At 47.5% G+C, this 14,268-nt stretch overlaps 1 protein-coding gene across 7 annotated transcripts in view; it reads right to left on the reverse strand.

The window, feature by feature from the left end:
- Positions 1-953: 953 nt before the first annotated feature.
- Positions 954-14,268, reverse strand: part of disp1 (dispatched homolog 1 (Drosophila)) — a 64,376-nt gene continuing 51,061 nt past the window's right edge. For all 7 annotated transcript variants that reach the window (XM_076037485.1, XM_076037482.1, XM_076037486.1 and 4 more), the window contains 8 exons: positions 10,327-10,356; positions 9,025-9,148; positions 8,723-8,850; positions 5,993-6,087; positions 5,530-5,627; positions 3,852-5,429; positions 3,083-3,346; positions 954-2,828 (listed from right to left, as the gene is read on the reverse strand). In XM_076037485.1, the coding sequence (XP_075893600.1) occupies positions 1,263-2,828; positions 3,083-3,346; positions 3,852-5,429; positions 5,530-5,627; positions 5,993-6,087; positions 8,723-8,850; positions 9,025-9,148; positions 10,327-10,356 (3,883 nt within the window). In that variant the 3' untranslated portion in view covers positions 954-1,262. The remainder of the gene's footprint in view (positions 2,829-3,082; positions 3,347-3,851; positions 5,430-5,529; positions 5,628-5,992; positions 6,088-8,722; positions 8,851-9,024; positions 9,149-10,326; positions 10,357-14,268) is intronic.

Below are 14,268 nucleotides of genomic sequence, written 5' to 3' on the forward strand. Positions count from 1 at the left end.
AGCTCCGCGGACTCTTCGCAGTTATTTCAGGCCTGCAGAACATACTTAGCACAGACACACACATGGCTTCTGAGATTGTCCCTCGCGGGGAAACGTAGTAAGCCGGAGCTAATATTTGACCCCTCTTTGAGCAAATATAATTACAGGGATGCTCACGCAAGGCTAATGGGAGTTCCTCCGAGGGACGGTCACAAGGCTTCGTCCTCACCGCAGTGACGGAACAGAGGGGGATGAAGGTGGCCGTGTGCGGCTCTGGAACGGAGAGGGGGGGGACACAAGCCCATCTCTGTAAACTAAAATAAGAACTTTCCTCCAAACGCTTGAAGTGTTGAGTGAGACCGCTAGCGGTTTCTCCTCTCCCGTAACCTCTTTTTAAAGGGCTTGTTTGTTTGCGCGGGTTTGTTTTCGGAATTAAGAGGCATCGCGCACGGATGAAAGGACAGAACCACCAAAGGCGTCACGGTAGTTTTCCTACTCTTGGCTCAGCCACCGTCCGTCCTTGCATAAATGGCAATGTTTTCAAGCTGGAGGTAGATCACCTCCCAAAATTCCAGCAATGGTTGCAAGCCAAGATGCGGTGGAAAACAGAAACTTTGTGTTAAGAACCAGAGTATATCCACGCACACATTGCACAGTGTTGGGTGAGACAAAACAAAACAGTGACCCTAAAAGTGCCTGAGCTATCGTGGAACATAGCACACAAAACTGAGGGTGTTAATATATATATATATATATATATATATATATATATATATATATATATATGTATATATATACTGTAGTTCACTGGCAAACTCTGGAGAGGGAGGGTACAGAGTCCCTAGTGCTGTAATCTAAAATGTAACCACTTGATGTCGCTTCTTCTTAAAAATCTCCAAATATTACACCACTAAACTTTTAAATAAGTAAAAAAAAAGTGCAATTATGTCTGTGCTGAAGATTCACAGAGAGACTTTTCCAGAGAGAAACCAGGTGCTTTTATTTTCCTGCTTGGTTCTGCAAAACCAGCTTATTTCCGATTCTTCGGCTACACACCAAAAAGAAGAATGTAAACAGAACATATTCTCGTGCTGTTGTAATTTTTTTTTTTTTTCAAAACGAGGCACTTGGTCAACACACGCACGCACAAAAATATATATATATATATATATATAAAAAAAAAAATGATTGCACGGATTCATCACATTATGGTGTCATTCCTCTCTGAATCCCTAAGAACTCAGAGTCCATATCAAAATCACTATTATTTTTGTCCGCCATCGTCAACACAAGCTCTCGGTGGAGTCTTTACTGTCGACCGCGAGGGGAGGCACGCTGGTTTCGGTTTTTGGCACGTCGAACTCTGACGCCGAATTGCACTTGACTTTCAACGTCCTGTTCAGGCAGTTGAGCTTCTTTGGGGAGGCGGACGACGCCCTCTGTCTTTCGCGGACGTCCTCCGCATCTTTCGCTAAAGCGTCCGCGAAGGCGCTCTCGTCGCCGTGGCAGCCGTCCCCGTTGGTGAGCGACGGGCTGGGCGAGGGGCAGCAGCCAGTCTGAGCTGGTTTGGGAGCTGGAGCGCTGGGGTTTTGGCCGCCGTCGGGGGCCGGGGGGCCGCGGTCCTCCTCCTGTCCAGCGGGGGGCGAGCAGCCCCGCGAGGTCCACTGCTCCCGGGGCGAACAGCCCGGCGGGTGGACGCAGTGCTTCTTGCGTTGGCAGCTGTGCGCCGCTCGCCCGCGGGAGCACGGGAGGAAGTGGGCCGGGTGGCCGCGGACGTAGCGCGCGCGGCAGTCCGCGTGCGCGTAGAGCGGCTCGGCGCTCGGGGCGGCGTTGGGGAAGAGCTGAGGGCGAGACGAGGGGGAAGAAGAGTCCCGGGCGGGCTGGACGAAGGCCCACGGATGAGAGAGGGCGGCGGGGTCTCCTCCGCACGTGCACGTTGCTACCTGAGAGTACTGGCACGGCTGTGGCGGGTGCGGGTGCGGCGTGTTCAGGCCTGTCGCGGCGTGCCCGTTGTCGGGAACCGTCCGTGCGGAGTAAGGCTGAGGGGCGGCCCCGTTGCGGAGCTGCGCGCCGAGGTCCAACTGGTCTTCGACCTTCTGACTCGACGCCAGTGGCTCCAGCTCGTAGTTCTCCGCATCTCCCGGGAGCTTCCCCAAGCCGGAGCCTTTGCCTGGGGCCGGGGAGGAGGGGCCTCCCCCTCCTGCTCCTGCCGCCGCCACCTCGGAGAACACCTGGCACTGCAGCTTCTTGGGGAGGGGGATCTGGCCGCAGGCGCCCTGCGGTCCCAGGCAGCGGCACAGGCACTGGAAGAAGAAGGTGGCGAAGGCCCAGCTGACGCACATGATGAGCATCATGAAGGTGCCCAGCTGTGTGTAGGCCAGCACGTCCGAGGGCATCATCATGGCGCCCGCCACGAAGGTGGTGAACGCCGCCATGGCGATGGCCGAGCCCATGCGGCCCAGCGAGAAGACCACCTTGCCCTCGCGGTCGGTGTCCGGCGCCAGTCGGTAGGCCACGCCGTAGTGCACGGCAAAGTCCACCGACAGGCCCACCGCCACCGAGATGGTGACCGACTCCAGGACGTTGAGCTCCCAGCCCAGCAGCACCAGCGAGCCCACGGTGACGAAGATGGTCCCCGCGATGGAGGCGATGGCGTACAGGCTGATGACCACGTTCCAGGTGGTGAGCAGCATGACGCTGAAGGCCACGGCCACCGACAGGGCCATGGCCACCAGGGTGCCGTCCGACAGGCTGTCCTGCAGGTCGTAGAACTCCAGGTTGCTGATGAACCAGCCGTGGCTGAGGCCCTCCGGGGCGTCCTGCAGCTCCTTGCTGATCCAGGCGTCCACCTGCGTCGGGGTGGGAGGGACACAAAGGGGACGAGTTAGTCGAGGAGTTTGAGAGAGGGCTCACAAGCTAATATCTGGCGCAGCGGTTTTCAAAGAGGAAGACACTTCTGCAAAAAAACAAACGCAAAACCCCCCCCCTAAGAATTGGCCAATTAAATTCATAAAATATACAGCAACATACGTTAAGTATGGCTTAACAGCCACGCACAAAAATGCCCGTGACTATCGTACATGTTGATAGTTGAAGCCTTTACCTCTTTGTAGAACTGATACATCTTCTCGTAGGCCAGCGTGAAGAGGTAGGTGCTCTGGAACTCCAGCACTATGGCTCGGATAGTGTCGTTGATGTCGAACCTCGGCCCGGGGGTTTTGCTGACCAGATGGTAGCTGGTACTCCGGTCCAGCTCCATGATGGCCCTCTTGATGCACAGCTCGAAGACTTCCTGCTTGTAGGGGAAGGTGGACTGGCTGCAGCAAGGGTAGACAGAAGCCTCCTCGCAGTCCTGGTTTTCCATCCACTGTTGAGAAGGAGCGGCGCCGTAACAGAAAGGTTTAGAGAAATCTTTTCTTTTTTCTGGTCACACTTTTCATTGGGTTGTTTGTAATGCATTAAAATCAATCTCCACAGTTAACTGCGATTAATCACGCTTGGATTTGCACATTAAAATTTGGTTATCTTATCTTTTTTATGACCGTATTTATCTAAAGCAATTCTTACCAGAGGGTCTTTGGTTGGAAACCAAATTATAACATGTAGGTGACAAGGTGACATACAAGACTGCTGTGTTCCGATTACCCAAAAATAGGCCTTTAGCAGTTGTACATTATCACATCATTTCTGCCGCTTGACCTCAGGAGATCACGATTATTATTAAATGATGTCATTACTGACCCAATGCGATCCCACAGACGAACGAGACGAGTGAAAGTGCTCAATGCTGACTGAAAAATAAGTGGGTATACTGTGTATACCCGTGTATACCCTGCACTACACCACCGCTCGCAGCCCAAGCTAAAACTGACCTGTTTGAACGTCTCAATGAAGCAGCTCGTGAAGTCCTGCTCCTCTGACTGAAAGACAAAGCTCTGGTTCCTGAGCTTCTGGCAGAAACTGAGGATCCACGTCTGGGACGCCGGACTGGCAATGTTGAAGCTTTTGTCCAGGATCAGCTTCCCTTTGTTCTTCGGGTTCAGGGGGTCACCGTTGTCCACGGGGGCCACTCCCCAGATGATGGTGATGGGCATGTGGAGCTCCTCGCCGTGGTGCACGCGCTCAAACATGAACAGCTTCTTGTACTCGGCGTCGTAACGCTCGAAGGGGTGCGAGGACCTGAACACCTGGAACTCGGCCAGCTCCAGCGACGGCAGCTTCATCTTTGGGTTGACGCAAACCACGTAGGCCCCACCCACCGTCATGCCGAGGAACCAGAGGAGCCAGAGGTAGCGCAATTTGACGACGACGCACGGCAGCACCTTCTCGAAGAAGACCCTGGACGCGTCGGAGAAGGCGAACAGGCACCTGCTGGCCTTCTGGCAAAGTCCCGCCAGGACGCCAATCTCCTGGTGAGGCGGCGGCTTGGAGCAGGGGAAGACGTTGGGGAGGTAGCGCTCGTGGAGCACCACCACGGCGGGGAGCCACGTCACCATGAGGATGTAGTTGACCAAGATGGCCGTGCCGGCGTAGACCCCGAAGCAGCGTATGGCCGTGATGTTGCTGACGTAGTTGGCGTAGAAGGCCGCGGCCGTGGTGAAGCTGGTGACGAACATGGAGAGGGCGGCGTGCTGCAGGGTCACGCCCACCGCCTCGGCCAGCTCGGCGTGCGGCCGGTCGAACTTGGTGTGGTTCCACACGTCGCACAGCACGAAGGCGTCGTCCGCCCCGATGCCCACCAGGATGATGAGGGCCGTCAGGTTCATGAAGGGGAAGAACTCAAAGTCGAAGACCGTCCGGTAGAGGAAGTAGGACACGATGAGCGAGCTGACGATGGCGATGACGGTCATCAGGGTGACGAAGACCGAGCGCGTGTACACGCACATGACCAGCAGCACGATCATGATGGCGATGGCCGGGTACACCGTGTCCCGCAGGAGGTAGTCCTGGAAGAGGTCGTGCTTGATGCCAAACTCGATCCCCGTGACCGTGGTGACGCCGTCCGACGAGTTCCAGTTCTCAAAGTTGTCCAGGTAGATGTTCATCATGGACTCGCCCTTCTCCGTCGGCGAGAAGAGCATGCTGTGCTTGAGCACCGGCGGCGGGTTCTCCAAGCTCTTGGCGCTCAGGAAGTCCTTGTCCACCAGGAAGTGCAGGACCTGGTAGACGGCGTTGTACTTGGTGCACTTGCGGGGCACGTTGGCGCACTTGAGCTGGTCCTTCCGCCGCAGGGCCATGTCCCAGCAGTCGGGCCCCAGGGTGCCGTTGTGGTAGTACTTGGCGCACGAGCGCAGGACCTTGAGCGTGTGCGACACGTCCCGCTCGGTGATCTTCTGGCAGGACGAGCGGTTGGTGAGCGCGGCCACGTAGTTGCCGATTGTCCAGCTGGGGCAGCAGGAGGCGTCGTTGGTGCGCTGGCAGAGGCTCCAGTAGTCCCGGTGGGACCGCACCTAAAGAGGCCGCGCAGGGAAATAATGGTCGGCATTGCGGAAAGGGCAAAGGGGAAAAGGAAAAGCGACCGCCGGCGCCACGCCGTCCCCATTTACATACCCTGGTGTTGTCCAAATTGCACATGGATTTGATGGCCTGAACATTCCACAGGTTCCTTCCCTCGGCTGACGAAAACACCAGCCTAGAGTAACTGTCGCCTGCAAAAAGAATTCTGTTCAGTTCCAACGTGACGGCTTAATAAAAGTAGGAAGGAATTAGAAAAGGAATGTCACTTTATTTCTCTAAAAAGTAGAAAGGTTGCGAGCTCGGAGAGACTTTGTCAGTAATATACAAAAGGCATGCAGCCATCCCATTTAAATGTAAACAGCACTCATGAAAGATAAAAATATACAATTATTCTTATCTATTTTTCATATAAATAAATAAATAAATAAATAGGACTTTTTCAGGTCTGCAGAAACCGACAGCAGCACTGCACAATTAAATATCAAAAAAGCTCCATTGGTTCCTAGAAAAGGATGTTTTTAAAGTCAATTCTACCCAGAACTGGCGAAAACTTTACCTGGAACATCGCAGAAAAAGTCTTTACTGAAGTCCCACTCTGCTTGTCGTTTGTCACGATCAAAATGATCCTCAGGCCATCTGGGCTCCTGATGACTGTGGGGCAATAAAATATTGGAGAATATTACTACACTGTACAATACTGCTCTTGTTATCAGTCTCATATAGGACAAAAGCGTGGATCCAAACTCAGTACTTCTTTACAGTGAACTAAATTCACTTAAGTGGGCTTCACATGATAGACAACTTGCTGTTAGACTGGCTAGATTTCATTTGCAACAGGCACAGCACGCTGGCCAATCAGATAAGTGGCAAAAATGTGTCTATTGTCATTGTGTCAAATACAGCTTTGACCTCTTTGACCTTTGGTTGCGCTTCATAAAGTCAGCCGCAAACTTGAACTTTGAGCTTTGAACTTTGCTCAGAAATGTTCATCATGTCTTTTAAAAATAATGCAGGAGCTTTACGTTGCTTTTCACGTACGAAGACTTAAGGTGAAAAACAACGCTGTGGTTCGACCTTAAGTATCACAACTCTCGAAACAAAAAGAGCGCGAAACCTCTGAATTCGAACTCGACCTCCCGTTTCTAATCTCGGAAGTTCTGTTTACGGTCACGACACTCCTATCATACCAACGTTTTCTCAGAGGGGTTAGAGGACAGTGCGGCACTCAGTGGGAAGAAAATGCTGCCATTGTTCATTTGATCCATTGAGCCGCGGACAAAGGGGTCGCTGTCTCGAAGGTCGCGGTGGCAGCGTGATGCGGGAAGGAGGGAAAAAAAAGTCAGACGAGGAACTCGTAATTGCTGTTCCACCCTCAATAGCATCTGAATCCTTTCTGGCCGGGCGATAGCGCCGCTGTGCTGCAGACATTGTTTTCATAACAATACTAATGACATTGACAGTTGTGTCCTGAAGGGGGCGATGTGCAGTCTTTTTGATTGAGTCTTCACTCTGCTGAAGGGCAATGCTGCGGCTGCATTTTCCAACGCGGCAGCGGGGGGAAACGGTAATCAGGTGACTCGTCCAACGAGGCGGAGGAGTTGACAGACGGACGGGATCGGGTTGGGGAGGGGGAACGGGGGAGCGAGGGAGCGAGGGAGGGAGAGGAGGCCGCTGACAGGCGCCCCGAGGCCCCTGGCTACACTCGGCACAATTACATCTGCAGACAGATGCACGGGGCGAGACAGGAAGGAGCGCGGAGACAACGACGGACGGAGCAGCAGATGGAAAAAAAAGAAAAGAAAAAGAAAGGAGGAAAGAAAGAAGGAAAACGGCAAGGACCTGCACGGCAATCAGCAAAGTGGAGCCGCAATTTTATTTATTTTTTATTAGATGTCACGGTCAAAATAACCACAAGTGGGAAGCAACGAGGTACAAATACCTGCTTACTTTACTTAAGCAGATTTTCAGGTATTTGTAATTCGCTAGAGTGCTTCTCTTTCTGAGGAATTTTTACTTTTGTACATTTGTACACAAATATCTGTACTTTCTACTTCTACTTCTTACAAAGGTTTCAATGGTAAAAAAAAAAAAAAAAAAATTCTGATAAAAGTAACTAGCTAATTATTTATTAGAGTGAACTGTAAACTGTTGTTTGAAGTGGAGCTATTTGAACTATGCTGCTGTCTAGTTGAATACAAAAGTGGATCCTGTTTTGGAGGGAGGTTATTTCATAGTACCTCCACTTGTCAACAAAGGTATTATGTCATTAATTGCGAAACAAAAACAACAACAATTTTTACTATTTACTCAAGTACATTTCAGAACCTGTACTTTCTTACTTTTACTTGAGTAAAGGAGTTGAATCAGAATCAGTACTTTAACTATTACCAGAGTATTTTTTTCATACTTTTACTTCAGTAAAGAGTGTGAATACTTCACATGGATACAGACAGTGGCATAGACAATTTGATGAGCTATTTTTACTGCAATACAGTCGTGCCGACCATTTTATATTAAAAAAAAACTGCTTAAATTAATCCATGTAAAATATGATTTTGGGAAATTAAGAGAATTCAGGCCTGATTTTGGAGTTGGAAGAAACACCAAGACTTGGACATGCAGGGACCTGCTCTCGTTTCCCCAAACGCCGCCGTCTCACTGAAACGACCATTGATCTTATGGAGGGGCGGGTCTCTCCCTCGGCCCCATTGTCTTTTGAGAATCTGACTTGTCAGCACGCCCATAAACAATATTCTTCGACCTCTCCGCTCATCAGTAACCTGCCCTCTGGGCCCACAGACAGAGAGAAATAATTCATCTAGTGGAGGCCGGTATTGTGCAACGATCGGAAACAACATAGTTTTGCAGTCACACGTGCATTTGTGGCAACACAGGAGCATCATGATGTTTGTGCTGTATCTTCAGTTGTCAGTACTCGGAGGCTTTAAATGTGATGTGCGATCTTAGTGTTATCATCGTTAGAAATTTCAATGCAGCGTGAATAATTTGTACAAAAATAGAACTGCCCATACCAATGTAAATAGTTGATTTTCCCGTCCTTTATTAGTCTGTAAATAGTTGTTTAATTTTTTTATTTTATTTATAATTCATATATTTTTTCTTCGCTATTGCACTACATGTTGCTGTATTTATGTAAATTTACCCAATGTGGGATAAATATAGGCATTCCATTCTATTCTATTCTTCTATTCTATTCTCCTTGGCTTTGTCAACAAAAAACATTGAAAATGATGACTGATGTCTGAGAGTTGCGGTCCTGACTTACTTCTTGGCCTGCTCATCGGCGTACTTGTAGGGGTAATTAGCCAGTGTCGCCTTGTAGCCGGTGTTCTTTGCCATGTTGTTCCACGTGACCAGACGCTGTCCAATGGCTGTTCCCCGTGGCTCGAAACCCTTGGAAGAAGACAGCCAAAAATTATTATTATTATTATTTATTTATTTTTTGATAGTTTCTCCGTCTTGAGTCGCCCCTTTTATGCTCCGGTAGCTTTACAAAGTTCAACATTCTCAGGATTCGAAAGGTTAAAATAGATGCAGCGAGGAGAGCATCGTGGGTTTTCCACTCACCAGCAGCGGATCGGAGAAATCGGGCAGGTCGGGCACCAGAATGCCCACCAGGGCGCACACCACGATGAGCACCGTGCACACGCCCAGCACCACCACGGGCCAATCGGCTATGAGCTCGGCGTAGCTGCAACGATGAAAAAAATGATGGCGGCGGGTTGTTGGTGTGGCAGAAGCCAACGTTGTCGTGCGTTATGAAGTGTGAAGAAAGCATGAAAAGATTTTTTTTCTTTTCAAAAGTGACGAGTTAAATTATAACGTCTAAAAAAGTGAAAAGATTTAAAAAGTGGACAGTAGCGATAAGGATGTTGTGAGTGTTAAAACAATACAATATAATAATAATTAGCTACAAACAATGAAATGCAAAATATGAAACAGTATAATAATAATAATAATAATAATAATAATAATAATAATAATAATGATAATAATGAGAATATATATATATATATATATATATATTTTTTTAGATTTTTACAACCCAAAAAAAATACAAGATGTTTTTTTACAAGAAAATAAAGATTTGTAAATACATAGAACACAGAAGAAGAAGAGCGCAGTAGCACAGTACATTATAATAAAAATAAACAATATAACTAGTTAGATGAATTATGAATTATAATATAATATTGTGTAATATGAATCTGCATGATTATGTGTATTGTGGTGCAATACAGTGCAAGTGATTGTCCAGTTTGCGAGATATTCCAGATTATGGCTGTATGGCAGAGTTCAGAGCTCTAATGGGGGAAGAAACTTCTCCTCAGCCCAAGTCTAAGTTAGTTAGTTAGTTGGTTAGTCACAGTTAGTCAATTAGTTAGTTAAAAGAGTCTCTTAGGACAATGCATTTGAAGAAATGTGAAGAAAACATTCTCAACAGAAAACAGCAACGCATAGAACCGTCAGGTTCTGCAGTGGGAAGCACAGAGAGGGAGAATTGAACAGGTCTGGGTTACTCTATCCGAGTGTGCTTGACGCATACAACACTGGCTGCAGCAGTGGCGCTGTGGCAGAGTATCTTTCCCTGTGTCACGCTTGGAGAAGCCTTAAGCCTTTCTTAAACAGTCCTCCGGATTAGAGTTTTGACAGCAGAAGCAGGGAGGGAGGAGATCCAAGAGAGGTCAGCTAGCAGAGTGAGAGATGCCTCACTCGCATCGATAACTCTCATGACTCACTGCTGAGGAACGGCAGCTCCCTGGGAGCAATGATGGATGGATGACAGAAATAAAGGGGGAGGAGGAGGAGAGACGCAGTTTCGCAAGCCAGAGCGTCGGTGCAGTATCAACGCGTTTTGGCAGGTCTTACCTTTTGGGGAATCGAAAGGGTCTTGCGGGCCTGGAAACAAAAAGGGAGTAAAAAAAAAAAAAAAAAAAAAAAAAAAAATCAGGTTTACATTTTGAAGAGAGAGCATCTGCCAAGTCCAAGCAGATATGCAAAAAGTTTGAAGCAAGAGGGGATCACCCCCCCCCCCTCCCCCCCACCTACTTTCACATGATCCCCCCGTTCTGTTTACAATAAGAACAGCAGCAGTATACAATGTTGGTATTGTACCACTGAAAAGATTAATTGGACAGATGTCAAAACTGATTTATCGCCCACTGTTTCTCTTTCATGGGTAACTTTGGCACAGCGCATCTGCTTTTTTGTGGAGATCTTTTTTTTTTTTTTTTCAAAAATATCAAATTAAATTTTGGACTGCAGCCCCCCCCACCCCACACACACACACACACACACACACATTGCAACGCAGCCACGCAAATGACAAGCGCTACACATGATGTATGTGCCGCTGCGGTTCAAGCGGCCAAAGGGACCACAGGGCTGTTCAGTAGGGAGGCCGTAAATCCATTTATGTTCATGTGACAGCCAGACGTCAAGTGCAACAGCTTCCATATAAAGTGGCTTTAGGACTTCCATATAAAGAGCTAAAACTGCTTGCTTTTATTAGGGGTGCACCAAGACCACTCTTTTACAGGACGACTAGAGTACGAGTACTTGCTTTTCAATACTCGCCGATGCTGATACCGAGTACTCAATAAGGACAGTACACATTATAGAATTACTTTGATTTTCCCCCCCCCCACAGATGTTCTGCTATTTAAACAACATTCAGCATATTTTTTCTTAGAAAAGGGTCACAAGTTTTTCACTGCAGTACGAACACAAATTTAGCAAAGTTGTCATACATATGCATACACAACAGGTATCAGTATGTATTTTACGAGTACAAGTGGAATGCTCAACCCCTGGTATCGGTACCGATAGCCGATACTGGATACCAGGGGTTGAGCACTATGTTTTATGTTCATATAAAACATCTCTAGTTGTTATATGAAGCTACATTTCTAAAATTGACATTGTAGATGAGAATGTAAAGCAATGTTCACTTGCACTCGATTGATGAATTACTCGATGGTAATTAGAATAACGCTGTTTTTTTTTTTTAAACTAAGAATAATGAAAACCATTTCCTTTCTTCACCAGTGTTGGAGTTGGTGGTGTTACTGGTGGTGTTGGTGGTGTGGTGGCACACGGGAGACAGAATGAAGGAGACGAGTTATTGGAACGAGTAGGAAGGGATTCATCAGAGCACTTTGCAGCAAATCCATTATTTTTCTCCATGTCTGTTTTGAGTCCTGCTCTGCAGTGCTTCAGTCCGGAGTCCATCTCAACCAATTGGAATCCATCAAGTGAAGAGCAGCTACTCTCAGCTCACTTCTGAATGCACTCACGTGACCTTTTTTTTTTCTTCTTCCAAATTTGCCAAATTTGGCGCAATGGGTTCCCAGTGTCTGTTCTACTTCTTTAGCAATAACCAAACCTGTTGCATTTTCTGACCTACACTGACTGTGACACCTTCAGGAGCAAACTACAAATTTGACTCTCTCTCTCTCTCTCTCTCTCTCTCTCTCTCTCGCCCTTTACATTCCATTTTCTGCTCACTCACCCACTAACTCACTCATCCCTTTTTCTGCCTCTTGTTTTCATTCCCCGCCTCCCCCCAAGCCCCGACTAACCTTTCACTGTTATTCTATTTACCAGAGGGAGAGCGGTTCTGGATCACTGGGCTAATTAATAAGGTAAACACAGGCTGCCAGCCGCTCACTCAGCGCTGTGCTGACAGAGTGGAGGAAGAGAGAGAGAGAGAAGCGGTCGGGGACCCCGCGAGTGTGTAAGGGGCTTAAACGTGTGTGTCTGCTTGCAGGGCCAATGCTGGAATTTTGCGCCGTCTCAGCAAAAGTTTGAGGGATTTCACTGGAGTAGCTGCTCCACCACTTAACTTGCTCCCAAGAACTGACCTCAATATGTTTGTTGATTATTTTGAGTTGTCACGTTTATTTTGAGAAGGGTCGACCCCAAATTTCTACACCTCAAACAAACAGACATGATGGATCCAAGGGTGAATTTCAAATCCCCCGATTCATTATCGTAAATGATAAATATAAATACTTACAACTGAGTAAATCTTTCCATTTGAGAACTACTTTAAAATGAACTGTAAGGTCCAGTGTCTGAGACAGGTAGTTGGTAAGAAAGCATATCGTAGCATACTGCAAACTGTATGCATAAAGGTAAAGTTGGGTCCCGAATTTCGAGACGTTTGTAGTGCCGACCGAAATGTTCCGATCCCGTCGCATATTGAAAAATGTATCGTCTTTTGGTGCCAAATTCCCTCATCCTAGAAAGAATTTGGCCTACGTGTGTCGAGACCTAAAGCGACTGAGTGCTGCTTGGTTTCCGCATTATAGGGGCGTGACTTAAAGACACTCACAAACTTTAGTTTAGACTACAGTGAAAATTAGCGCCGTGCCAAAGATTCTAAAGAGCGACTCCTCTCCATGACGGTTCATCAAAGTAAAGCAAAATGCAACATTTGTGCCAAGGACGTAGCGGCAAAGGACGAGGAATCTAACAACCTTGATTTGGAGAAATCCATATTTGAATATAACAGCCTACTATTAGCAAATAGTATAGCGGGTTGCTTTCAAAGATTTCTAAAATCATTGAAATTGGAAAGCAAAAAGTGGAGGGCAAGACGCAACATTTAGAACCTCTCAGCAGCTTGGTCAGGGGGTTGGGGAGGGTTAACTGTCAACAGAGGGCTAGCTAAAAAAAAATATATATATCATGCAAAAAGCCTTCAAGTCGGAGCATGAGCAATTAGTGTCAAGCATCAGACTGCTGCACCCGCCTCGCCCTGATTAGTGCCTCGCTGGAACGCTGCACACAATTACAGGCTCGACGTAGCCATGAAACGGGCCCGGCGGACCAGCGCTCCCATCCGAGTGACATCATCAGAATAGTTGGGAAGAAAAAACACCGAACCGCTGCTGATAACTAAAGTGGGGGTTTGCGCGCTCACGCAGAGACTTGCGTCAGAACAGTAAGAGCGTTTTTAACAGTCTCCTAAACGTAGCCACAGTGTACGTTGGAGTGATGTTAATGGGACTGTAAATGTCAAATAACTGTAGATCGCGCAGCGGCAGTCGAGATAAAAGTTTGGTTAAAGGTTAAGTGTGCAATATTTTAGAGATTTTGAGAAGAAACTGTGACATCGAGTGGTTACATTTGAGATTGCAGTGTCTTTCACTCTCCCTCCTCCTCCCGAGCTTGCCAGTGAACTAAGGTGGCCTGCGGTACCTCGTCCACCTTCTTCATCGTTGGTTTATTTAAGGCCGCCGGAGTTCACCATAAATACTATTTACTGTACACTACACACTTTAATTAATGAATTTACGGGCTGTATATAAAGCTTTTACCTAAATACATACAAAAAAAAAGAAAAATCACAAATCAAGCCAAATTTTACAAACTGGACCTTTGAATCGATGTGAAAACAATCCATTTGGTCAAATTAACGTGCAGACAAGTGCAAATGGAGCACTGCAGCAAATGACAAATTGTCCTGTAAAAATGCCTGAAAAGAAATACATATGTGCAATAAAAAGGAAGTGGGGCTGGCTGCCAACAATGTCAGAGCTAGCGCCTGGAGTCATGCTTTGCCTGTCTTAAGTCCTTAATACACTCAGCAAGATTTAAGGTAACTCTACCCTTACCGTCCTTCAAATAAACGTTTATGGGTAGGAGGAAAAAAATACACTCTGAGATGCGAGGGTCTAGAAGTCACAGTAGTCACAATGGTGTTGTGCATGGGGCATCGTGTTCCTCCAATAGACACAAGAGCAGGCCTGCGCTGCTTAAACAGAGTTTCAGTTTAAACGGAGGTCAGCCAGGGAACGCTCTCCT

Source organism: Nelusetta ayraudi, unplaced genomic scaffold, assembly GCF_046127955.1.
Source record: "Nelusetta ayraudi isolate G7.1 ecotype Tasmania unplaced genomic scaffold, CSIRO-AGI_Nayr_v1 ptg000052l, whole genome shotgun sequence".
NCBI lineage: Eukaryota > Metazoa > Chordata > Actinopteri > Tetraodontiformes > Monacanthidae > Nelusetta > Nelusetta ayraudi.